At 35.2% G+C, this 27,743-nt stretch overlaps 1 protein-coding gene across 2 annotated transcripts; it reads right to left on the bottom strand.

Moving 5' to 3' along the window:
• Positions 1-206: 206 nt before the first annotated feature.
• Positions 207-19,609, bottom strand: DCK (deoxycytidine kinase). 2 transcript variants are annotated; one of them, XM_063108630.1, is made up of 7 exons: positions 19,317-19,609; positions 15,077-15,192; positions 7,677-7,870; positions 6,502-6,649; positions 4,013-4,128; positions 2,548-2,638; positions 207-321 (listed from the first exon to the last, which is right to left on the bottom strand). In XM_063108630.1, the coding sequence occupies exons 1-7, from the start codon at positions 19,405-19,407 to the stop codon at positions 295-297; spliced, it is 783 nt and encodes a 260-aa protein (XP_062964700.1). In that variant the 5' UTR covers positions 19,408-19,609; the 3' UTR covers positions 207-294. The 2 variants fall into 2 exon arrangements, with proteins under 2 accessions (XP_062964700.1, XP_062964701.1); XM_063108631.1 differs by having other exon boundaries at positions 7,677-7,786.
• Between the last annotated feature and the right edge of the window lie 8,134 nt (positions 19,610-27,743).

The following is a 27,743-nucleotide window of genomic DNA, read 5'->3' as shown; positions in this document are numbered from 1 at the left end:
CTATACTGATTCTGGAACCAACTATCTTCAGACTTCCTATAGTGAGAGATAATTAAATGTCTTTGTTTTTTAAACAAGAAAGAAAGAGAGAAAAGAAAAAAGAAAATAAAGGAAAAGAACAGAAAAGAGAAATTGGTTATAAAATTTTACATAGAATTCATTTAAAAAATATTTCTTTGAACAAAAACAGTTAAAAATGGGTTTTCTAGAGAGACTTGTATGAATATGGACGTATGAAGATACACAAAGCTGAAGTATCTGGAACTATTTGGCTGCCTGTAGTCTTCAACAGGATCATAGAGTACTCAAAAATTCTTTGACCTAAAGGGAGGAAAAAAATATCAATATAATTTCTTGACTAACTTGAGATATCTAATTCATCTTCATTTAAAAGTATATAACAGTTGAAGACCCCAACTGTACAAGGGTACGTTAAAAAGGTCATGGAGTCATATTATCTTTTAATTCTACTTTTCCACAAACTTTTTGAAGTACCCTTGTTTAAGTAACTCTATCGCAATGCTATATAGCATTTACTTTCCAAAGAAATATTGTTAAATACTTCAGTAGTAAAAGATGAATGACCGAAAAGATCATTATAGGATCTAAGATTGATGTTATAAAAGAGCCTAACACTAATTTTATAATCTCTTTACTTAAATACGATAGGCCACTGACATGTGTAGCTTTAACATTGATTACCTTAATAATTGCAATAGTGTATACAACTTTGAAGGTCAGCCATGTAGCAGAGATTTGTAATGTTTCTGAACCACAAATGTGAATCATATACTATGTAATGTCAATGTGTGGGGAAAGTCATATAAGTAGTGAATGAACCTAACCAACTGGCAAAACCACAATGCAAGCTGCCTATTGTTCTCTATATATTCTAGACTACACAATAATTCTCCTGAAGAGAAAAAGATGATTGCCTTGTAAAAATACCTTAAAAAGAAAGCCGACTGCTAGCATTATTTATAAAAGTAAAAATAAATAATAATGAAAATGATTCTTAGTCAAAACAAAGAATGTTAAATACAATTAAAAAGTGGTTTTACAGATTTGGTTAAACTGATGGGGGCTGTTAGTACCACAATGGCTGTCTTAATTTTATTTATTTTAATAGTATTATAAGTGAATTCTATCTATATTTTTGCCATCATTAATAGTATGAAGAGATCACTTGCATATTCCGGATATGCTTTATTTTACATCATGGGAAAACCAACTATATACTATAGCAGTTATGTAAAATGTTGAGATTTTCAAAATTCTTGAAATATATCCCCTATGAATGTCAAGTCCTATTACAGTATTTAGCAGATATTTTGTGATAGGAGAAAGGAAAGATCAAATTTCTCTCAAAACTAAACAAAAAAAAAATTAGTTTCTTCTTTATACCTTAGATCACTAAGTTAATTCACATGGGTTGAATATTTGTCCACTCCAGAGTTTATGTTGGGAGATTAATCGTCAATATTGAAAGTTAACTCATATGCGTTGAATATTTGTTCCCTCCAGAGCTTATGTTGGGAGTTAATACCCAGTATTGTGACAGTATTGAAAGATGGGGCCTTTAGGAGGTGATTGGATTATGAGGGCTCTGTGTTATCATGGGAGTGGAGTGGTGGCTTTATAAGAAGAGCAGGTGAGAACACTCTTACCATTCTCACCATGTAATAAACTGGTTGCCACAGGACTCTGTAGAGTTCCCACCCAAGAAGGCCCTCACCAGATGCGCCCCCTGGGCCTCAGATTTCCAGCCTCCAAAACTATAATAAATTTCATTTTCTTATAAATTAGCCAGTTTCAGGTTGTTCTATTATAAGCAACAGAAAACGAACTAATACATTAACTAACATGGGTATATGAATAATCATTATACAATTCCCCTTACTATTCTCTCAAGTGTTCATCAATAGATTCTCTCCCAATCCCTTTATCAATATGGGCAACACTCACTTAGCAGAATATGGTCAACTCTCAATTGTCTGGGGGATAAATTAACTCTAAGACAATGACTCAATGATTAGGCAATGTCGATTCATCCTTGATATGCTCTGAAATGAAACCCAAAACGAAAATCCCTTAATTTCAAGACTTCAACTAATGTAAAAACGAATGAGATCCATATCCTAAAACTTTAAATATCCTCCATATTGAATTTAGTTGAAAAACATAAATTTAATTTCACATGTAGTTTATTATTAAAATATCTAAGAATTGGTAGTATGGGGAAAAGGGGCAAAAAGGGATACATAGTAAAGAAGGGAGTGAGAAAGGACATTTGTTATTGTAATTATCCCTATCTTAGAGATAAAGAAACTAAAGAATAAAAAAGATTCTTATTTTAGCTCAGGCCACAAACCTAGAATTTAGTCAGGACTAGAATCTAAACAGTCTAAAGTCCTCTAAAGCTCTTAACTGTCTCTTAATGTAACTGTATGCAACCATTCCTGTTAGAAAATTTTCTTCTCACAAGTTAGTACACATTTTTAGATAAGACAAAACAGATATTAGTTTATAGTCTTTGTCTAAATCTACCTTTTCAACCAGACTTTCATATTTGTCTTTAAAGTCTTCATTAACATCCAATATTAAGATAGGCACCTCTTTTAGATAATCAAAGTTGGTTCTGTTTAAAAAGAGAGATGAACAAAATAATCAGAAAAGCAATAAATAAAAGAGTAACATTAAAAACTCATTCGTATATCACTGGAAAGTCAAAATGTTGTCAATCATTCTACATTAAAGTTCCACTGAAAGTACTTCATCTGGCAGCCCCCATTCCTGACCTAGATTTAACATATGTATAGCTAAAAATCTCAGGTACAAAATATATAAAGCTAGGCATTGTGTGACATATAATTCTCCTCAAAAACAAAAAATATACAATAAAGTAGGAATTTTTACATTTAAAGATGAGAAAACTAAAGCTCATAGAAGTCATGCTGAGGCTCAGATCCTGTCCAACATCACACACTAATAAGTGAGACTGCACCTGAGCCAAGATCTGACTAGTGACAAAGTCTATGCTCTCAACAGCTATGCTATATACTACCTCCCAAGTCATAATCTAAGAAACAAATTTGAAATACATTACAGGTGGAGCATCCCTAATCTGAAAATATGAAATCTGAAATACTAAAAAATCTGAAACTTTTTGAGCATGAATGTGATACTTAAAGGAAATGCTCATTGAAGCATTCTGAATTTTGGATTAGAAATGTTCAATCAGTAAGTACATGCAAATATTCCAAAATTCAACCTGTATCTTAATATTCTTTTTGAAAGAGAGTACTTATATAACATACACAGATATATTTCCTACTTTATCACTTACAGTGAAATTCTATATATTGTGCTGCCAATACCAGTAAGGTACACTAGTTATAAAATCTCCAAGGAAACAGGATCTTATTGCAGTCAAGAGAATCAAAATCCAAACCTAATCCTGGGAGATACCAATAAATAAAATGACTGAAAATAAAAAATTTTACATGTTGCTACTCACACTGCTTTGGTTTGAATGTCCCAAGTCATGGTGGAACTTAACCCCTAATGTAGTGGTGGAAGGTGAAGCCTTTAAGAGGTGACTGTATCGCGAGGACTGTGCCCTAGTGAATGGATTGATCCATTCACAGAGTAATGGATTGATGGTTTAATGGGCTGTCATGGTTATGGTTCTGATGGCTTTAAAAGGAGAGCAAGCGAGAAGGTTAGCTCTCTTGCTCTGACCATCTTGCCATATGACACCCTGACCACCACAGGAGTCTGTAGAGAGTTTCCACCAAGAAGAAGGACCTCATGAGATGCATCCCCTGGACGGTGGACTTCCCAGTCTCCAATATTGTAAGAAATAAATTTCATTTCTTCATAAATAACCCAATTTCAGATATTCTGTTATAAGCAACAGAAAACAGACTAATACACACATCTTCCAAGTTTTAAATTAAAATTCAATAACGGTATTCAAAATGAACAGCAAATAAGAATAAGGAAGTCTTACTTCAGTGTTCTATGTAGGAGCCAGCTTTCATGTCTGTAGTGCAGCTTCTCTAAATATTCAAGAGGAATGCCCTGCTCTTCATTTCTTCCCCGTAAATATATTCTATTTAAGCATTTCTAAAAGCAAGCAATAAGAGGGAAAAAAAAAAAAGCAGGAAACAATTATTCTTGTCTGCTGCCATCTAAATTTTCTCTTCTCGTGTGTCTTTAGTTATGCTAGCCAAAATCTCTATTTACTCCTTCTAGAAAGTTGAAACAGTTATTCTTCCCGCTACATGCTTTTCAGCCATTCGGTGGCTCTAAACTAAGCAGTACTTTAAAAAAAATAAGTCAAAGTAGACCTATAAATTTTTGGTATCCATATACAAAATAGTAACTAGTACAAGTTTGGTAAAAAGGTGGGGGAAAGTTCACTGAACTTCTACCTAAAATTTTTAGAAAGGACCGCTAAAAGACATACCAATCTATCAAGGTAATCCTACTTTGTTTTTAACCAAATTTGATTATAGAATGTTTATGTTCAATTAATGTAAAACTACTAAAGGCAGTGATTCTTAATGTGATGAAAACTCTAGACCAGCACAGCCAAAAAGAACTTTGGAATGTTTTATACCTGTCCTATATCTGCATTATCAAATAAGGTAGCCACTAGCCACCTGTGGCTTTTCAGCACTTGAATTATGGCTAGTGTGGTGTTGTGAACTGAACAATGTTCTTGCAAAACTCCCTGAAGCTTGAATTGTGTCCCCCACGTTTTATGTATTAGAAACTTAGCCTCCATTGTGACTGTTAAGAGGGTGGGAAATCCTATTATGGTAATTGAAAGGTGGAGCCTTGAAGAGGTGATTCAAATGTAGGACCAGTGCTGTAGTGAATGGGTTAAAAATGGTGGTCAGGGGTGTGGTTCTGAGGGCTTTAAAAAGAAGAGGAGAGTCTATCTTGCTCACTCTCTCTGCTTCTACCATCTTGCAGTGTAAGACCCCTGGGTCACTGTCGCCACCACCAGATGGACTTTGGACATCCCAGCCTCAGAAACTGTAAGCGATAAATTTCATTTTCTTTCTAAATTACCCAGTTCCAGGTATTTTGTTATAAGCAACACAAACGGACTAACATATATGGTGACCAAGGAACTGAATTTTAAATTTTTATTTAACTTTAATAGCCTTCAATTTAAATAGCCACATTAGACAGTGTGGCTCTAGATAATTTCCCTTGAAAATACACATACATACAAAATTTTGCATAATTTGTCGGGGTTCACAGACTCTCAGAAACTCTATGTATCCCAACAAATAAGAACCTCCAACCTAAGTGACGTGCATAAGACTATGGCAGCATACAAACTGTGCTTCAAAGTTTATTATAAATTTCTTTTCAATAATTAAACAATCCTTTAATCAAAAGATACCGTATATATTGATAAAATAAAATAGTTTTGTGTTAGGCTTTGTTTAAAGATATTGACTACAAATGTTTCTAGCAGAATAAAATTATTAGTATTCTTTGTGTTCTTTTTTTACATTTGTATTTACTACTTTTGTAATTAAAAACAAAAAATTTCTTTTCAAAAATAAAACTGAATTTCAATATGATTATAATTGCTAAATTCTGGCTTACTTGATACCAAGAGCGGAACAAAATCATCCGTTGGAATAAAAAACCTAGCTTCTTTGAAAACTTAGCTTCAATAGTAACACAGTTTTTCATCTAATTTCAGGGTAGAAGTTATGACATTTACATTCATCAGAGCCTAACTTGTGATTTTAAGGAAAAATAGAAATGAAAAAACAAACAATGAGAAAGCAAACACCAAAACCCAAAACCTTCTCTTAAATGTAAAATCTTATTATTTAGGTTAGTTTTATGATCTTCCTGGATTCATTATATAATATCATATATAAATAGAACAGCTATGCTACAAACTATCACAAAAGGCACATTTCAAGTAAGACAATGCCAAATGGGTCCTCTAAGTCTCTTATCAACTATAGTTACCATTATCCACTCATTCCAAGTCACAACCAACCATAAGAGAAGATTTATTGAAACGGACCTCCATCAACTTTGCCATTTATTCAGCAAATATTTACCAAGCTCCTACTATGTACCCAGGCCCTACTATAGGTACTGGAAATTAATTCAACAGTAATTAAAATACCTGAAGCTAATGAAGCCTATATTCTAAGAGTTGCTTGAGCAAGTTCCTTACTTGTGATAAATAAGAGAGCCTACAAAAGTTAGAAAGAAATAATGAAGAAAAATAAGATAAAACTGAGGAAGAGCAGAGAAGGACCTAAAGGAGCAACATGCCAAGTCTGTGCTTCTGGTTTGCTGAGAATATAGAATGCTCCTATCTATACTGTTATGAGTAGGGAGTTGGGGAGTGGGGGAGTTAAACTAAATTGCCTACACTACATACCACTGAAAAAATTTCTAAATATTACTTTAAATTTTCAAAGGAGCAAACAAAGTTTTATTGGGTCTCACCTGTGGAGTGGCTCGAAGATAAATGATTCCATCCAATTCAAGGCTTTGGCCAAACTGGTTATTCATCCAGTCATGCCAGTCTTGATAAATTGTCCACTCTATTTCATTCATGCAGTCAGATTCATACAAATTAGATGCAAAAATATACCTGAAAGAGAGTCTTCATCAACACATATCACTTAAAAAAAAAAATGAAGTAATTGGAAAGAGAAAATGGACCTATTAAATGGACACGAAACATTCTCCTAAATCCTGTGGCAGATAGTGCCTCGAACAGCAGGAAAAAACAAGAGTCTTGCCAACTATAGGAAATACGTACTTGGCCAGCAGTTCTCAAAAAGTGTTGTGTGGACCCCTCTAAGTCCTCAAGATCCTTCCAGAGGTTCTGTGAGAGGCCAGATTATTTTTTTACTATACTTCAACCAAAAGAATATATCGTAACAGATTGAATATAGAAGTATAAATGAAAATCCAGCTGTTTTCTACTGTTAGACATTAAAAAGATTCATAAAAATATAAAGAAATGCTGCTCTCTTACTTTTTGTTTTGAAAAATATAATTGTTTTTATCAAAAGTATGTTATTTATGTTAATATGTAATGGGTTTATTATTATTAATTTAAAACAAATTAATAAATTTTTTATATTTCTTAATCTTAATTTCTAATAACATAAATATCAGTAAGACATGAAGCTCTTTGGACTCTTCAATAATTGTTAAGAATGGAAAGGGGTCCTGAGACCAATAAGTTTGAGAATCTCTGCTCTGAGCTAACTTTGGAGGTCAAAAGAATCCTGGGAAAAGCAAGGCAATTCTAAGGTCCCCTTAGAGATTTTCATCTCCTTGCTCCAGGTGAGAGTCTAAGATACATATCTAGATTTAACCAGAGCAGACGAGAATTTTAAAAGGGTTGGCTGGAAAAAAAACTTCTCTGCAAATTTGAACGAGATGGTCACCATATTTCCTGTAGTTTCAATGGAAGCTACAGATTATAAATGCTAGAACTTCCCAAATGCCATTAGTACCAGACTGCTGAGAGTACTGAATGTCATTTTCCATCTCAAATCCCCAACTCAGCCTCTTATATTACTTTGATCCCCAGGAAACAGGAAGAAAAAAAAAAGTCCACTTCTAAGCCATGACTCCAAACAGCCACATATAAGCCACATACATACCTGTCACTATACACAGATCGTTCAAAAAATAATACAGGTTTCTCTGCATCTTTGAGCTTGCCATTGAGAGAGGCAAGCTGAGCTCGTATTCGGCTGAGACAGGCATATGACTGAAAGGTAAAAGACCATCGTTCAGGTTTCTCGTACATCATCTGAAGAACATTTCCACCATTTTTCTGAGATGTTGTCAGTTCCTATTTTAAATATGCAAAAAGAAACAAAAACCAAAGTTAATGATCAATATGGATATTTTAATTTTTTAAAAGGCTCAAAAAGAGAAGTTGGATAAATAAATGCATCATGATTAGCAAAACCGAGATGATTAAGTCCGCTTCCTCATATTCTTACATGCGACTCAGTTCTAGCAATGGAAGTAGGGCAGAGGCAATGTATACCATTTCCAGGCTTGACCCATAAAAATCTCTCAAATATGATTCTTCCACCAGCTAGAAGCACAGGACACCAAGTCCCTAGAGTAGTTCTCAACTTTAGTTCCAGCAGTTTCTCAAAGTCTGATCCCCATAATAGCAGCATTAGCATCCCCTAGGAACTTGTTAGAAATCCAAATTTTCCGGCCACCCAAGACCTGTTAAATCAGAAACTGAAAGTAGTACCCAAATATATGTTTTAACAAGTCCTCCTGATGATTCTAATGAGCGCTGAAGTTTAAAGTACTGCCTTAGAGGTTGGGTAAGCCACAAGGTAGAAAGGACCTGGGTCTCTGAATCACAGTATGGTTTTCCATCCACCAAATAACAAATTGTACTGTTCTCTAAAAAATAAACTTTTATTATCTTAAACCACTGAAATTTTAGGGTTTATTATAGCAGCAGATGTTATCTTAAATCTGTCAGGTACATTTAATAAAAACTATCAGATGTAAATTTGGTTCAACCTGTTTCATTTGAAAAGTACTTATGATCAATTTGCTATGTCCTGTGAATGATACTGAGATAACAAAATAGGCTACATATGTAAAATTAAACGAGCTTTTATATAGTGAGTAGAAGTTTGAAACTTTTTGAAACTAGAATAATTCGCCAATGAAGTAGAAGATGAAAACAATTCATTTGATAATATAGAATGTTACTCAACTCATTAGCTATATTTTTAAAATGTCTTTTATTAATGTGTTTTTATTTTAACTATATATGTATATTTTCTTTTTCAGTGCAATTCCCATTTTTAAAATCTGAGTTTCCAGTCTTTTTATGTCCATTAAAATAAGTACATTTTCATTTCCAAATAAGTATTTATATTTTTTAAAAGACCACACATCTCCTTAAAAAGGAAGGAAATCCTGTCACATGCTACAATATGGATGAACCTTAAGAACTTGCTAAGTGAAATAATCCAGTCACAAAAGGACAAATACTATATGATTCTGCTTATATGAGGTATCTAAAGTAGTCAGATTCATGTAGCCAGTAGAATGGTGGTTACCAGGGGCTGGAGAGAGGGGGCAAAGGTTCTAAAGATCTGTTTTGCAATGATGTAAATATACTTAACACTACTGAGTTGTAACACTTAAAAATGGCTAAGACAGTAAATTTTACATTTTTTTATCACATACACTAGAAATAACCAAAAAAAGACCATACATCACCTTTTATTTGAATTTCCCAGTAAATATAATTTCTCTTGCCCAAAGCGATTTCAAAGTCTACTATATTAAAGTAACTTAGAGAACCAATCCCAACTTATCACCTAATTATAATAACCAGCTAGTTCTAAAAATACCAAAGTGTAAATTAAAACTGAATCAAAAATCTGTAATAGAATTTTATAGCTTTGAAGAAGCTAGTTTTTAATCTCTTAGTTTAATAGTGTACCAAATTAGAAAATTAACAGTAAGCTAGGGTTTCATTTTCTGCTTCTTCAGTATGACCTAAGTCCATATAAAATGATTTTTTGTGATCCTATGCATGGAATGTTTGAGAAAAATTGCTGGATTTTTTTGTATGCAAAATAAATGTTAAGAATAAAATACATATTAGAAATTTATCCAAAAATTACTCTGCATCACCTTTACCAAATTGAATGTTAATTTTATCAGGTTTTCCCCTCAGAAAAATACCCAGATTTAAAAAAATGTGAATAGCTCAGAGTCAAACTACATTGAGTACAAATTTCTAGAAAGAAGTTTAGCTGTATTTATTTTTTAAAAGGGGGGGGGCGGTGGCCAGCCTGTGGCTCACTTGAGAGAGTGTGGTGCTGTTAACACCAAGGCCACGGGTTTGGATCCTATAGGGATGGCTGGTTAGCTCACATGGCAGAGCGTGGTGCTGACAACACTAAGTCAAGAGTTAAGATCCCCTTACTAGTCATCTTTAAAAAAACAAAAAAATCTGTATTTTTGGGCCCAATTAATTCTACTTTCAGAAATGTATTTTAAAGAAATAATTTAGAATACAGATTTAACTGCAAAGTTTACCACAGTGCTAAGCAAATAGGTTATCACTCCACTATTATTAAGCATTTATATTAAGTAAATAATGATACACACACACAATAAATTAGGCTGCTTTTAAAGATCATTTATAGTAAATATTAATGACATTTTTAATTGCCTGGATGTAAATGTTATGGGGGGTGGGGGGAGCAAAGTATAAAATTGTATACTGTTGTTATCAGGTAAGATCTGTAGTTATCTCTGAGTGATAAGGTAATATGTAAGTTTTATTCCTCTCTGTTGATAATCTCTGACATTTTCTTAACTTAAAACAGTGAACATGTATTATTTTATAATATTAAAAAAATTATGTATCCCCCCACCAAAATTAGATATAGTAAATTATTATTTCAACTATATAAAAGATACATTAAGGGTGGTGAGATTAGGGATAATTTTTATTCTGTTCTCTATAATTCATCTCCATTGCTACTTCATAATAGAACACTTCACTCTTTTAGACAGTATAGATTATTGCTAAGAAAAGTGAAAAATGGAAATATCAAGTAAAAATATAAAATTATTTATCTATTAATTCTAGGTCTAACCTTTGTAAACATTCCAAGGGTTGAATTAAGTTGAACTGAAAAAATCAGAGTCTACCTAACAATTATAAAATAGCCAAAAATTTTATCAAGTGATTCCAGAAGGTACGAGTGGATGTACTTTATTAAGCATTCCTAACTAATTTTCAAGAATTACTTATCAAAAATAAAAAACATGCTATTGTTTTGCAAACAAGTATGCTTTACACCCTCCTTGTCACCGTTACTCATTTTTCAATGGCTTAATGGCCAGAAGTGTTGAATAAGCTCAGTTGGTTAGAGTGTGGCACAGTGTTATAACACCAAGGTCACGGGTTCAGACCCCCTTACTGGCCAGAAAAAAAAAAAGTGTTGAATAAAAGTAAAATAGTTCTGGTAATGCATATACTAATTAGTTTGACTTAGCTATTACACAGTGCAAACCTATTTCAAAGCATCATGTTGTACACCATAAACATATATATATAATTTTTATTTAATTGACATTAAAAAATTTTTTTAATTTTTAAATTAAAAAAAAGTAAAACAGTACTTCACAATTAACAATGATTTCCCAAAAGAATTCAGCTCAATGAAAAAGAAAGGACAGAGAGGTGATATCTCCCTAAAAGTCAGTATACCTCAAAAAATAAACTAAAAGAAAGCAATTAAATCAAAGTTTTGAGCCTAAATAATAACAAAAATCACCAAATAAAGTACATTATTATAATCTGAAATAAATCTTCAATGCAAATATTGGGTGCTTTGTTTTAAAGATCATCTTACCAGACGAGGGGAAGGGAAAGGAGACTATATAATCTTTTATATATATATATATATATATATATATATACTCTGTTTCTTCTTATTTTGCCAAAATTAGTGGTAGCTTATCAATAGTACAGTAATGTTTCAGCCACTAGGTGGCAGGTAAAAAAAAGCTAAAACCAAACCAAACCAAACAAGCATGCAGGTGCACATTTGGTTACTAAGGGATGAGATCAAAGATACCAATAACCCAACTCTTCCAATTTCACAATAGCCAAGAAGTATGATCAAATGGATAACACCCAAAGTAGGACTGGCTTTGTCAGGTTTGGATTTAAAAACAGTACACTTCTCATTGTTGACAGCATTCTAAGAAAACAGAGATTTGGATAGTGGGTGATTCACACTATAACTCCAAGAAACAGATCAGGGATGGATCTAGGGAAGAAGAGTTCCAGGATGAAGGAAGAAAAATCCCACTTCTTAAGTTTAGTGAAGGTCCAGAAAGAAAGAAGAAAATATCCAAAGATACAGGAAAGCCACCCCCAAGCCCTATCACATTCCAAAATCTTATCTCCAAAATACTATCCCCATACTGTTTGAAACTCTGCCTAGAAGTGCAAAGGACTAACAACATAGTAGCCCTCAATACACACAAAAAAAGAAAGCTACCCTGCAAGACTGTACATCATGGAGATATGACAAGATTGCAGTGAACTGTCTGATGAAAGAATATGCTAATAATAATAACAATAACAATAATAATAACAGGATCATCTGCATGCTAATTATGAAGAAAGGCCAGTTTGGCATCCTGACTCTAGTACATGGAAAGAAAATGTCCCAGCCCATAAATCTGAGTATCAGATTCATGGAGCCATAAAGTCTTAAAATGAAGACAGGTGCATCTATGTGTCATAGTCTGATGAGATCAATAATTAACATAATCTAACTAATTCTTCTTGGCTGATTCCAAGTTCAACAGACAACCTTCTTATTATAAATTGTCTTCCCATGTATATTAATACAATGTTTTCCAACCTCTTCTCTGCAACATAACTGAAGTGTTCGATATACTCTCAACACTAACAGTGATTCACTAGGGGAATAATTTTTAGCTAGGAGGCATCCCACATATTCGAACCCCCAAAGAATTGTTTATTATTTTGAAAAGCACTCCAAATCCTTGAAATTCTTGAGTTCCTTCCACTGGTTGAGAATAATTGGCCTAACAGAATGGATTGATCTAAATTCAATGACTCTAATAATTACATTTCTTTCTGCAAATTAAAACTTTTGGCATTTTGGTTTTTACATCAGTTTCTGTGCCCTTGGTTAATGTGAGGCATGCTGAGAGTCAAATGACAAATTTGTCAACAAACCACTTATTATATTTAATATGAGTTAGAAGCCTATGACACTAAAGCAAGAATGAACCTTAAATGGAGGTCACTTAGTACAATCTAGTCTAGTTCTCCCTCAGTGAAAGAATCTCCTCTGTATTTCGGACATTGGTTGCTTCTTAATAACCTGATTGATAGTTGACTACAGAAATGAGAGGAAAAAGAGGTGTTTTTAGAACTCAAGTCTCTCATTTCAAAAAGTAAGCAAACTTGAGTAGGCACTTCAGGAAAAGGCTTTAAAGAGCCAGAGGTACTAGACATACTTTGGAAGGTAAAAATGCAGGGTGAGAGAAGACAGGTGACCCAAAGGAAAATGGGCAAAAGGACCTGAATAGGAATTTCACAAAAAAAATCCAAGTGGCCAATAAACATATGGTAAAAAAAATGAAATCTCATTAGCAATCAGGGAAATAAAACATAAAAGATAGTAAACACTCAGCAGAATACAAAAATTAGGAAGCCACACAATACTAAATATTGGTAAAGACATGGACTAATGAGAGGTTGATTACACTGTGGGGAGTGAAAATTGGCAAACCACTTTGGAAAACAGGCATCATAAGCATACCCTACCACCCAGTGTTTACTTATTCCTAGAGAAACTCCTGCATGTGTCCATCAGAATTCATTTCCAGAGCAAAGCTATTTATAAGAATGACTAAACTAGGAACCACTCAGAAATCAATGAAAGGTATAAAAATGGACAAATAGTGATATATGAATACAACTGAATACTACATAGCAATGAAAATGAACAAGCTACAGCTGCAAATGACAATATGGACAAATTTCATAAACTTATTATTAAATAAAAGAAGAAGAAAAGGAATCCAAATAGTATGATTCCATTTATATAACATTCAAAAACAGATAAAACTAAATTTACTTCTTAGAGATATGTTCACATATGGTCAAATTATTTTTAGAAAGCAAGAAAATTATTATGACAAGAGTTGTCAGCGATTAACCATGACAGAGTCGTTACCCTAGGGAAGGAGATACTGTGATCAGAGAAGGACAAATGGAATTCTGGAATGATGATAATGGTCTATTTCTTGACCTGGATGATGGTTACAAAGATGTTAGCTTTAAATTGTCCTTCAAACTGAAAACAGGTTTCATATACTTTTCTACAGATACATGAGTGTACTTCAAAAAGTTCATGGAAAAATAGAATTGAAAAATATTATTAATCTTTCCATGAACTATTTGAAGTTCCCTCGTGTTATATGTCAATAAAAAATGTTGACAGAAGCAGATAAATAAATTTACCCACTTCAAAATTCTGCTTAAGGCTAACCCTGTCTTCCTCCAAAAATCAGTTATGAAACATCAATTTTTTTAAAAAATGGGGTCCACACTGGAAGGAAATCCCTTTAAAATTTAGTCCCGGATATTCTAAGGATTATGGTATATGAAGTGGACCCCAGGTCTAAAGTTAACTATGCTTTGCAAATAGAAGGCACATGAGAAAATATTTTTGGTTCAAAGCCACATATTCTGAAAGTCTATGGAGTATGTTTGCTAGCAATTCCTCCTTGTATGTGTGATTTACATTTTAAATACTCAATTATTATTCTCAGAATTCCTCTTACCAACAGCTAAACTTTATGAAATTGACATTGCTTTCAATCGTCTGTCCTACTCTAACACACATTTCCATTTTTAAAGCTTCTGCTTTATGATTTCCAGAAATTATAATCTTAGCAATCTCACACACACAACCAAAAAGGTTGCTATAAAAGAATGAAATTTAACTCTGTTATTCTTTCTTTCTCATTTGCAGTGCAGAATGGAAAATTGCTGGGAAATTGAAACTTGTGTCCAGAGTGAAAATCTGACAAAAATGAAAGTACAAAGAAATGAGAGATAAATGGTTTTCTCTAAGATAAAAGGCTTGAAAGGTAAACTAATAAAACTCAGTTATTGGGTATTTTTTTGTTTGTTTTTAACAGAATGTAAAAATACACTCAAGGAATTTAATTTTCAACTAGATTTTTTAAAACTTATTTATTAATTTAGCTTTTAAAAACCTTTTTAAAACTTTACTTAGATGCAATAAAGTACATAAATCTTAAATGCATAGCTTGATGAGTGTTTATGTATATACATATAACTACTGCCCAAATGAAGATATAGACTGAAAGCTACATTTGAAGGTTTTATTGGAACAGAAAAGCCAAGAGATTAAATATCACTATTCCTCTAAACCAAAAGGTTTTTATTTTATTTACTCAAATTTTATTTTCATACCTCAAATTCACCTTGAGTACTTTGAACATTGCACCATCTGGCAATAGGCTCAGGAACTACTTCCCAATCCTCGCAGACTTGTTTAAGGATATTCACAAATGTTGACTTCCCTGCAGCTGTTGTGAGAGGAAAGGTAAAATTGAGGAAGAAAACTTGTCAGAAAAAAAAAAAAATGCGAAATAGTCATCGGTTTTTTACAAGATTTACAATAGCAGACAAAAAGTCCAAAACATTCAATTTCCTAAACTTTCTCTACAGATTTTTCTTAAAATGAAAACTGAAAGGCTCCCTGACTACTTGTGTGAAGCACATTTGTTTGTTGTTATTTTTAGTTTAGCAAAGCCATGGAACAGAGGAATTAAAAATCTGGTGAAATTCCAGAGATGTTAATGGCAGAAAAAAAAAAAAATCCTAATCCTAGACTCACTTTCCTTAGCCAAGCAATTAGAGAGAGAACTTTCTGGGAAGTGGTTAAGGCTATTCTCCCACTTACCTAGGTGCATGATTTTGAACAAGTCTCTGAACCTCTCAGACTGTCTCCTCGTTAATACAATGGAGATAATAATAATAGTACTCTCCTCATGGAAACTGTTGTGACAATAAGTAAACTATCACTACAGTGACCGTCATTGCAGGTTCTTGCATTTTCAAAAATTTTCTCTCTACTAGCTCCATTCTATCAGTCTATAAACAAGCTCAGTTCTCTTCTATTTGAAACCAATTAGGAAACAGCCAAGTAACTATAAAATCAATATGAAGATGCATCCAATGCCTAGAGTTTTAGAATGGGAAATAGTATGATTATTACTATATGACATTAATAGACACTATGGCTAACAGAAATTATAAACACATTTTTGCAGAGCACTTGCTACAAGCAACAGCCATGTTCTTACTACTTCTCTTTCATGGTTCTGTGCACTATGCACTGAACCAAACCCTTAAAAAAAAATGTTTATACCTTATTTTTCCCTGATCATTCACTAGTTTCTGAGCTATGCGGGGGGGGGGGGGGGGGCAGTTCATGTATAAACAGGACATATGTGTTCACTATTTTAAAATTGCCGAGTAATACATCACATTTAATAGTAGGGACAGTATTAACCTAGAATCTAACCTGGTGTAGCAATACTCCTAATAATCACCACACCCTTTATATCTGAAGTCACCAAATGTGGCTATATTAGACATCTCTGGTCAACATAATGTTCTCTCCCTTTCCCCCACACCCCACCCCACACCACAGATGAACATATAAATAACAAATACACTTAGAAGCAAAGCATCCTCTTCCTTATAAACTGGACCCAAAGAGGACAAAAAGAACTTACCGTTGACTTGCAGAACTATATTCAAACCTAGCACATTATTATATAGGGCAATAGAAAAGAAGAAAAAACTGGAAGTGTTACAGGGTACACCCAATAACGGAAGAACTTTAAGGATCACACTGAAAGCTCAAAAAAAAGCGGAGTTGGGGAGTTAAATAAGATGATACAGAGAAAACAGTTGAGAGGCAAAACACAAAAGTCATATTCTATCTAGAGAGGAGAAAAACTTTTAAGGATAAACTGGATGACTAATACATTTAATCATGAGAAAAACACTGGTGACAAAAATTTTATGCAGCGAAGATAAGATTAGGGACTATAAGGCATTTAGAAGAGTGCTAAGTGGAAGCATATAAGATGATCACCATTCACTGAGCTTGATGGAAGAGGGAAAGGAGAACATGATGTTCAGAAAGAACATGGTAAAAAATCAGGCATCTGAGTCTGAAAGCACTTAAGGCTAGCTAGAGCATTCAAATTTCTTCTGACAATGCTTATAAGCAGAAAAAGTTCATGTGGTCATACTTTCAAATTTTAGGAGTAATAATAGCTATACTCAGCTCAAGCAGAGTAACAACAGTTAGCTGTATTTCCCAATCAGACTATTAGCTATCTCTTTAAATCTCTGGGGGAAAGCAGGTGCTAGAAAATAATATTAATAAATTAATAAATTAATATCCCTGAATGCAAAGGACAACAAAAACTAAGGACACTGATGTTAATACTTTTAAAAGTCATAGGAACCAACAGAATTCCTAATGCCAAGGAGGCATTATGGTGCTAAAAGTCATTCTGAACAGACTATTAAGACGAGAAGCAGGTAAATCCTACATAAATCTACCATAAGGGAGTGCTTTAGTAACACAGAAACATGGGTTACATGAGTATAAAACTAAAAATGACAGGTAAAGTTCACATTCTGGGAAGAATAGAGGAATTGTAAAACAGTCTTCTACACACAGATTAACAATTTGTACATTTATAGCTTGGATGTGGCGAGTAAGGTAGAGGGGACATGAACAACGGTGCAAGAGCAATAATAAACAGCAATTGACAAAGCCTCAGTTTTGGAGAGACAATCAATGGTGAGGAACATGTTACATGTGCCAGCTAGATATCAATAGCTGTTGTACAGAAATGTGGGCCCACTGTTACCAGATCTTCATATTTTTCAAAAGAAACCATGAATCTAGATGTTTATGAGAAATCTCAAAATTTTTAAATGCTAGCATTAAAAAAAATTTTTTTTTCAAATCTATGTAGGCCAATATCATGCAAATGCAGGCCATCAGTTTACGACTCCTTTCAGTGTAGGTAATGGGGAAGTCAATGAAGAACATTAAACAGGGGATAACACAACATCTGCATATAGAAAGAATATACTGGAAGTAGTTAAGAGAAGCTGGAGATGGGTTGACATATTAGGAAATTATTTTAGGTGCTAAAATTAAAAATGCTTAGGAGAAAGTAGATTTCTAGATATATGTTGCCTAACTGGATGTGAGAGAGTAAAGGGGATTAATCCATTATAGTACTGATCTGAGAGGTAATCCATTCAAATTTACTTTTGAGATGGCTTTGTTCAACTATTTTCTCCTGTCTTTAAATATGGTCTTCTTTATTCAGTAAGTAGCTGTGAGGACATATACTATGCACCCTCAAAGAACTTATACTGCTAAGAGGACATGGGAGTCTATTATACTGGTCTTTTCCACTGGTGCCTTAATACTGGAGCAATGAAATAAGGAGTTCTTTTCGTGGGTGTGTTCAGCTTTTTTTCCATTTTTCCCACCTGTTTGCCCTTTCTTTTTCAAGGTACAGTGCTTTCAATATGGTAAGAATTAAAAAAAAAAAAATCTGCTGTGTGCATAAATGGCCAGTACACAACCTGGAATCAAAAGAGAAAAATTCTACCAAAACAGGAAGTGTCAAGGGTTTCCTGTGGTAGGAAATAAGGAAAAACTGCAAGTTCCTATGTATCTTGCAAAATGACTTGCATGGTATAGTCTGCCCCCATCTGGGTTAAGAATAGAAAGGTTGGTGGTCTTTAAATCATAACCCAATGTTCACTTAGATATGGGGAAGGGGGTAAGGAACTCCATACTATTAAGATCATTAAAAACCTCTTTCCTTGTACTCGAAAGTTTATAGCAGTTTTATTAATAATTGCTAAAAACTGGAAACAACCCAAATGTCCCCAACTGGGGAATAAACTGTGGTATATTCATACAATGGAATACTACTCAGCAATAAAATGTAACAAACTACAGACACAAGTGACATGAATCTCAAAAGCATTATACTAAATAAAGGAAGCAAGACGTAAAAGGCTATATATTCTTTGATTCCATTTATATGACATGCTGGAAAAGGCAAAACTTGCATGGAAAGAAATTAGATCAGCTGTTGCCAGAGGACAGGAAGGAGGAGGGGGATGACAACAAAGGAACATAACGGAACTTTTTAAGGTAATGGATATGTTCTCTATCTTGATCTTGGTAGTAGTAAAAATGCATTGTTTGTCAAACCGCACAGAAGAGTACATCCAAAAAGGGTGAATTTAACGTATGCATATTACACTTCAAGAAATCTGACACCCCTTCCCCCCCAAAACCCTTCCCTTTGAGAGTTCCCAACAAGGAGGGTGCAGTGGCCAGATCCCGCCTCACTAAGCCCGCAGGCCTGGCGCTCAGTGTGACCCCGCGGGCCGCCGCCACCCTCGCTGCGCGGGAGGGAAGCGGGGAGGGCAGGGAAGGATGCTTTGGGCGGGAAGCGAAGCCGAGGCCGCGCACACACGGCAGACTGGAGAAAAAGCCCTCCTGAGGAGCAGCAGAAACGCCGCGAAGGGGAGCTTCAGCCGCCGCCGTGACTCCCCTGCTTTGGACCCAACATTTCCCTGGACTCCCTACCGATATTCCCTTCGATGGAGATTTTCTTGATGCGAGATCCATCAGTGCTGGTCGCGGGGGACTGGCAGCTTCTCTTGGGCGGGGTGGCCATCCTAGCCTTGTGACGGCGCGTCGGGCAGGGAAGGCTGGAGGTGGTCACAGGTGCTAGCTCCGCCGCCGAATTTAACCTGACTGCGACTCGTAGACTCACCCTCCGCCGGCTGTCCGGTTTTGATTTTGGCGCGCGAAGGCAACCGCTGGCGGGGGCGGACCTCTGGTGTGGTCCCGCCCGCCAGTGATCCCTCCTCGGCCGCTCGGCCCTCGGCCTCTTCCTGCACCGGCCCCTGCGAGCGCGCGCGGCACGTCGGATCACGCGGGAGCCGGGGGTGGAGCCGCGCGTGCGCGACGGCGCGGGGCGGGCGAGGAAGTTTGGGAACCAAGGGCGGACGCCGGAGGCCCGATGGCGCCGCAGTACAGAGGGCGTCACTTGCCTTCTTCACCTGGAATGGGATGGGCCGGGCTTTGGAGAACTCGCTTGTCTAGTGTGGCTAGTGGAGATGAATAGAAGTGTCTGGAGGAATGACTTGGACTTAAAACTTTCAACTACCTGGGGAGAGGCACTTTGTGGTAGAATAATCAAACTGATTACCTTGTGTTTTTGAGTTGGAAGAAGACCATCAGGCAGTGACGCCCCGAGGAAATGTACTGTCCAGAAACTGTTCTAAGTGCTTTTCATGAATTAAGTAGCAATCCAGTGCTGGAGATTTCATCATTAGCCCCATTTACCAGTGAGGAAACAGGCAGTGAGAGGCTACTTGTCCCAAGTGTCAGTCAGTAAGTGGAACTTGGATGGGAATTTAGGTTGTCAGGTGCCACCCACAGGAAGCCTTTCCTGATCTCCCATACCCTTCTCCATTTGATTTGGATGCCCATCTGTGCTGTGTAGGAGTTACCACACTGGCTTTCTGTTCAGCATGACAATGGCTTGATTAACTTTGCATGCCCAGCACCTGGCACATGGTTAAACGTATGTTGAATTTTTGAACGCCTGCTTATATGCGGTGTACTGTGCTAGAAGAGTCATCTAGCTGGGGCCAAATGCAGTGTAGAAATGCCCAGAGGCATTGGTTTTTAGTCAGGGTAAAGATCTAGTAAACCCGGTATTACCCAGCATGGAAGTTATCCAGTTCAAATTATCTACAGAAACTAAAGGCCCTGCTATTCTTTTTTTTACCTTGCAATTATCATTAGACCTGAAATTCATCTAAAGGTGAAGCCAGAAGAGGAAGAAATTATGACTATACTCAGAAATAAAGAGCAGAAATTAGGGCTGGCTGGTTAGCTCAGTTGGTTAGAGTGTGGTGCTGATAACACCAAGGTTGAAGGTTCTCCATGTGCTGTCGAGCAGCAAAAAAAAAAGCAGAGATTAAAATGTGCTTCCATGGGGAACTCTAGGGTTAAAACAGCAAGAATCATTCTTTCTTTGTAACTTCTCTATTATTTTGTTATGCTATTATTTTAAGTATATAACTTATTTGTCCCCATAGTGATTAGCAGCAAGATCATTTAAGTGGATTGGGTATGGCAAGGACTAGTTTGGGGAAAAGGTGCTGGGGAAGCTATTAGGTATCAACATTCCACATCCAAGCTTAAGGGAAAAAACATGAAATGGTAAGAATGAGATAGGATCCTTACTGATAACATACAGGTTGATTAAGAAAACAGTAGATTTCAGGCCCAGAGGTCTAGGGAGACAGAATGGTCTCAGGTAACAGGCCCAAGGCCCAGGGCCCTTGCTGCCCAGGGCCACCTCGAGAAGCTGCTTCTGGCCCCAGCAACCAGCTGTGGCTAAATTGGCCCCAGGCATGGCTGGACCCACAGCTTTGAAAAACTCAAGCCAGAAGCCTTGGCAGCATCATGGTGTTAGGTCTGCAGGCTCACAGAATGCCAGATCTATGGAGGTTTGGGAGTCTCCACTCCGATTTCAAAGGATATATGGAAAAGACTTGGGTCCCAGGGAGAAAGCTGTCACAGGGGCAGAGTCACCACATACAGCCTTCGCTACAGCAATGCCCAGCAGAAACATGGGGTTGGAGTTGCAGCACCGTCAGTGCCATACCCAGTGGAGCCGTGAAAGTGGGACCACTGTGGAGACCCCAGAATTGTGGGAGCTACCAGCATGCAGCACCAGCCTAGGAGAATTAAAGCTCCTTGCTGGAGACCAGGAAAACTATAGAAGCGGAGCTGCCCAAGGACTTGGGGACCCAACCCCAACACCAGCATGCAGAGGATGTTGAACATGGAGTCAAGGTACTTGATGCACCAGCTGTAAGATTTGATGCCTGCCATGCTGGGTTTTGGACTTGTTTAGGACCTGTTGTTACCCCTTCTTTTGGCCTATTTCACCCTTTTGGAATGTGAATATGTACCCTACGCTTGTCCCACCATCGTATCTTGGAAGTACTTAACTTGTTTTGATTTCATAGATGGGACTTTGAACTTTGGACTTTTGAGGTGAAACAAGTTAAGACTTTGGGGATGAAATGAATGTAATGTGTGCGTGAAAAAGACATGAGTTTTGGGAGGAGTAAAGGGCAGAATGCTGTAGATTGGATCTCCCTCCCAAACTCATACAAGCTTAATTCCAACTGTAACTGTTGAGGATGGAAAATCCTATCATGGTAATTGAAAGGTGGGACCTTGAAGAGGTGATTAGATTGTAGGACCATGCCATAGTGGATGGATTAATAATGGTGGTCAGAGGCGTGGTTCTGAGGGATTTTTTTTTTTTTTTATTTTATTTTATCAATATACAATATAGTTGATTTTTGTGTCCCTTTACCAATTCGTCCCTTCCCCCTCCCACCCATCAACATCATATCTGTTCACTTGTCTTAACAAGTTCAAGGAATTGTGATTGTTGTGTCTTCTTCCCTGCCCCCGCCATTTATTCATTTATTTTTAGCTCCCACAAATAAGTGAGAACATGTGGTATTTCTCTTTCTGTGCCTGACTTATTTCACTTAATATCAATTTTCTAAGTCCATCCATGTTGCCGTGAATCTGAGGGCTTTAAAAGAAGAGCATGACAAGTCGATCTCTCTCTGCTCCACCACTTAGCAATGTGATACCCTACATCACAAGTCACCACCAAGGCCCTCACCATAAGTGTTCCCTGGACTTTGGACTAACCAGCCTCTGAAACTGCAAGCAATAAATTTTGTTTTCTTTATAAAAAAAAAAAAGAAAACTCTAACCCAACTCAGAAAACGAGAACAAAGGTGGAGAAAACAAGAGGCCCTGAACACTGGTAAGTAGTGGTTACAGAGGCCATGCATTTGTCTACACCAACTGCTTCTGTAAAATGATGTTTATCAACTTAATAAGCTTAGTTACAAATTTCCCCTTGCAACCTTTGTTACTGCTTAGAAAATAGTGAGATACAGAAGCCATCATAAAAACAGAAGTGTTCATCAAGAAAATGTGATGCTGTACTCATTATGCTATTTAAAACAGGAGCATGTACAATCTTTTGGTAAAATTTCTATTAAACATGGTTGGTTAAGCCTTAAAGGAAAAATTTAGAACCTTGTGTTGCCAAAATGCGTCATTCCAGACGTTATATGAGCAATTAACAATTTACATTTAGTACAATATAGTTAAAATGAACCTAATTATCAAAAGGTAGTTAATTTTACTGTATATATGTGTATATTTCTTAACACATAGTAGATGCTTTATAAATACTGTATTTTTAAAATAAGGTGTCTTTAAAGCATAAAGACACAGTCCTCATCGGAATGGACTGGCATTTCAACTCAGTCTTTTCCTCAAATACCACAGTGATTTTGGGCAACTGTGGCTACTAACATCAAAATATTCTCAACCTGAAGGTCCAAACACAAATTCCTCTAACATAAATCTCTCTAAATATCTCTGAGAATACTCTAAACTACACATTTCCTTTGGGAAGTTAGGCATCAGGGTCAATGATTCTAAAACATTGTTTATTAATATTCCTAATGATCTTTAAGAAAGACTAAATATTGGATAATAGCTTGATGGAAAGGTCAGTAAATAATTAACTCATTATTTTGCTAACTGTTCTCACTGTAATAGTGTATATTAAAGAAAACAAACAAAAACATTGGCTTCAATTTCAGGCATGTTAGGGTTTTTAAACGCTAGTCCAAATCAATGACTTATACAATTTCTGAGCTTTAGTTTTTTTTCTGGTATGTAAGACACTGAGATTCTAACTTCCAGGGTTGCTGTGAACATTACAGAAAATAATGCCTAACAAATTTTAAATATTCAGCAACATTCCATATACCTTCAATATTTCCTTTGGAATGTGTTCAGTGTGAGGATACCTATAAGTAAAATGCAAATCAGGATTCATGGCCAAACATAACTATTTATTAATTTCTTCTTATAAACATTCAGTTTTTTCCTTTAAAAAAAACCAAAACCTAGAATTTAAATATTTCCCATCCCATCACATACAAGTCTCTATACATTATTTACATCTTTCAAATAAAACATATTACAGATTTTCTGACATTCAGTATCCCCTTTTAAAATAAAAATGATGAAGCAATTAAACTTTGATCACTAACACCTACAATTTGCATAATCTTGGCACTTTGATCACTAACACCTACAATTTGCATAATCTTGGCACAGCTTACAATAATATAGTACCCATGTTGCATTTCATATTTTACACCATTTTTCCCCTTCCAGCTACTTTCATATAGAGAGAAACTATCTCCATGAGAGCAGATCCCTGTCTTTATGCATGCCCTTCAATACCTGCACAGTGTGAATGCTGCCCTTATGCTTCCATCACTTGGCACTTGCAGTATTCCTCTGCTTTTGTCTTCAGAAACGATTTCCATTCATATTGTAAGTGTTCTCAATTCTTTCTCAACCTAAATGTCATGAGACTGTTCCTAGTGGTAATTTTAAGTAATAACTTAAATGTATAAGAAAAATTCAAATAAAACTAAAGTAAGTGTTTACAAGATTAGTGCTCTAACCACCCTAGTTATACATGTACAAAAATAACAAATACAATTTAGTGGCTGTAAACTATTTTCCCTAAAAACAGTCATTTCTGCAGAACAATTTAAGGTGAAAAGTGTTCTTAAAATGAAAATGCACTAATCTGTTTTACAGCCTGCATAATTAACTATTTCAGAAACAAAGTAAAAATGAAAACTTTTGCAAAACTTTAAGAAACACTCACCTATAAGAACTTGATATTAATAATATATGAAAGATAAATTAAATATTAATAAAGTTTTTTATATCACTAATAATCTCAGCTTCAGAGACGTAATTTAAAGAAACCTGTCAACCAAAACGAACTGAAACCTGTGTATTGACAGTAAGTACTTCAGAACCACCAACGAAGACCTGAAAAATCAACCTAATTGTTTTGTTTTTAAGTGTGTGTATGTGCGTGTGCACATGCATGGGCGGGCGCAGAGTGCATGCACAAGGGAGATTGAAGGGTGGGGGGTACATACAGCTGAAAAAGGCCAGTGATTTTACTATGTATCTCTGAGAATTGTAGTCCAAAGTTTTCTGTTGTATAGTACTATATGCAGAAAAAAAAAAAACTTGCATTATTACACTTGTAAAACTGAGAGTACCCAATAATTTAATCCATATTTTCTCTTTTGTCAAAATGTGAATTGGTTCGGCTACGAGTGGCAGACATGAAACACAATTTTATACCTTCAAGATGAATTCTTCCCTGTGATTAGCTTATTAGGAAAGCCTTAAAAATTCAAAATAGGGGCTGTCCAGTTAGCTCAGTTGATTAGAGCATGGTTTTGGTAACACCAAGGTCAAGGATTCACATCCCTGTACTGGCCAGCCACCAAAAAAAAAAAAAAAAATTCAAATCATCTGCAGCCAGAATATTTGTTACATCTTCAAATTAAACTTTTCTATTAAATCTTGAGATGGCTTTCTGCTAAACATTTATTATCTTATACACAAGCTGATAGCTGAACAACTGTGATTCCTAAGGTAAATCTTAACGTTATAACAAAATTCTGATATTTAAATTATTTTAGGAGTGGTCCTTAAAGCATAGATCTGTGTTTCTAAGAATTGGTATATTCCGTAATATCCCAGATAAGTGTAAAAATAAGATAAGTTTTTTTATTGGTATGCAGTCACATTTCCAAACCGCAAATATACTTTTAGTCCCATCTTTTCAAAAAACATTCAAAATTTAAAGCTATAAATGATATATGAAACAATTATACAATTTTAAATATTTTATTTGTGATATGTAGGCTTAAAATTCAGCATAATTAATATATAAAACTGCAAATTTCATTGTACAATAATCTCATGTTTAATTAAACTCAAATTATTCATTTGAGTAAAAACATGTTTTCTTTTTTAAAAAGGATGGAGGTAAAGGCTATTGTTTTCTTAAACTACTTTTATCTTAAATATTGGGTCCATTTTTTCCACACTATCCGTTCAATCAAAACTGTCCTACAGTAGTCAAGATAGAATTCAAAAGTTTTCTGGAAAAGGAACAAAAAAAAGAAAACAAGTTCTAGAGAAAAACATTGGTTTTTAAAATTATTATTATATTTAACTGTAAGGTAATTAAAATGAATTTAAAAAAATAAAACCTACACATCCAAATGATAATGATACTGTCCACTTCAAATAGTGACATCAGAAAACTATTCCTTTATTCATTGATGCTACCAATGCTTAAAACATTCTCTTCTGCAAATTCAGTCTATGGCACATTCTTTTGAACTTCCCTTATGTTTTACTTCTCAGAGAACAGTCAAGTTATTAGAGTTGGTTTGGTGATTAAGATAGGTCACATTAAGCTGCCATAAAAGTTTTTGTTAAACTGAAATGATGAAATTGATTTTCTTGCATAGTCACAACTGATTTTCATGGCGTCTCTAAAAGAATTCCAAAAACAATTATACTTTTTCAGCATAGCTGGCATAAGTAGTACTCCCATGGGAACCACTCTGAAGATCAATTCTCGTTTGGATGATAAGGTATGATACATTCATTTTAAAAGAAAGTTCTGCAACTTAATATTTGTATCTCACATATTCTACCATTTCAGTGGTTATCAAAACCTCTCTCAGAGAGGGTGTAGACAAAGGTATAAAAGAAATCTGTCATTTTGCTATTTTCCCATAAGCAAGGAAAATGCTAATGCATAAGATGGAGTCTGGTGATTACATATGTAAAATATAAATATCCACATCATCTCTATTTCCTGATAAGAGATTGTAGTGCTTTATCCATCCTGATAAGCCAGACAGTAACTCGGTCTGATTTATATTATACACAAAACATATCTCCTCCTACCTAATTAATATTTTATGCTGACCATTTAGAATTTACAAATGACTAAAAGAGGGAAGGTAGAAAGAGACAACAATGTAAAATCTTTCAATTTAAGATAAATTGACCTCCAAAGCCTCCACCAGCTAACTAACACATCCTTACTGTTTTAGTGCTATCTAATGCTGTGGTTTTTACGGGAAAGGGAATAATCAAGTCAGCAAGTAAAAGCCAGTAGCACCACCTACTGCCAACTAAAAGATTTTCACTCTTTCTTTTCTTTATTTCTCTCCACCACCACATCATTTAAAATAATTCCTAAAACTTACTTCATATCAACATTTAATCAAAGCATTGTGAGTGACGATAATACTATGTTAACTTACTACTTAATATGTTATGGGATGCTTTTATCAAAGTATAAGAAAAGCAACTTCTGCTTTATATCTATGTATATTCAGCAGAGGGGGGAAATAATTATCTCAGTTATTTATAAATTAAAGAGATTGAAAAAGAATCCAATACATATTTATAAGCAAGCTCTGCTACAAAACCAAGGTTTGATCCTTATTTTATAGTCATCTTACTCTCATGGGAACCAAACAAATCAAAGCAACTTTTTATTATATCAGTTCTTTCTCATATACTCTGGCAAGTGTTTTCTTACTTGTAGCCATATAACACCATGTACAATGCCAGGCCTCTCCCCAGGAGAACTTCTATACTTTGTTACCCTATATATACACATACATATCTCTTTACTTCCCAATAACTCTGATTAAAGGAATACTCAGAAGCAGGCACCTGAGATTCTGACACAGTGAAAAGAAACTCCTATATACATACAGTGGTAAGATAGGTCCTACTACTAAACATTAAATTATAGAAAAATTTTTCCATTTTTATAGTGTACTACTATTTAAGGCTTAAAGGAGCAAGAACAATTATTCACTATTTTCTCTACAGTTGGCTGTTGCAACCCTTTTGTTACTAGGTTGATATGAAGTCAAATGCAGTATGGAAGACTATTTGAGTAATTGTGTGCTTCATTTTCCCATATTGACAGGACTCAAAACCACTTAACACGACATCAAATTT

Source organism: Cynocephalus volans, chromosome 9 (genome assembly GCF_027409185.1).
Source record: "Cynocephalus volans isolate mCynVol1 chromosome 9, mCynVol1.pri, whole genome shotgun sequence".
Lineage (NCBI taxonomy): Eukaryota > Metazoa > Chordata > Mammalia > Dermoptera > Cynocephalidae > Cynocephalus > Cynocephalus volans.
The sequence above is the reverse complement of the archived record's forward strand: the minus strand, read 5'-3'. Positions and strand labels throughout refer to the sequence as shown.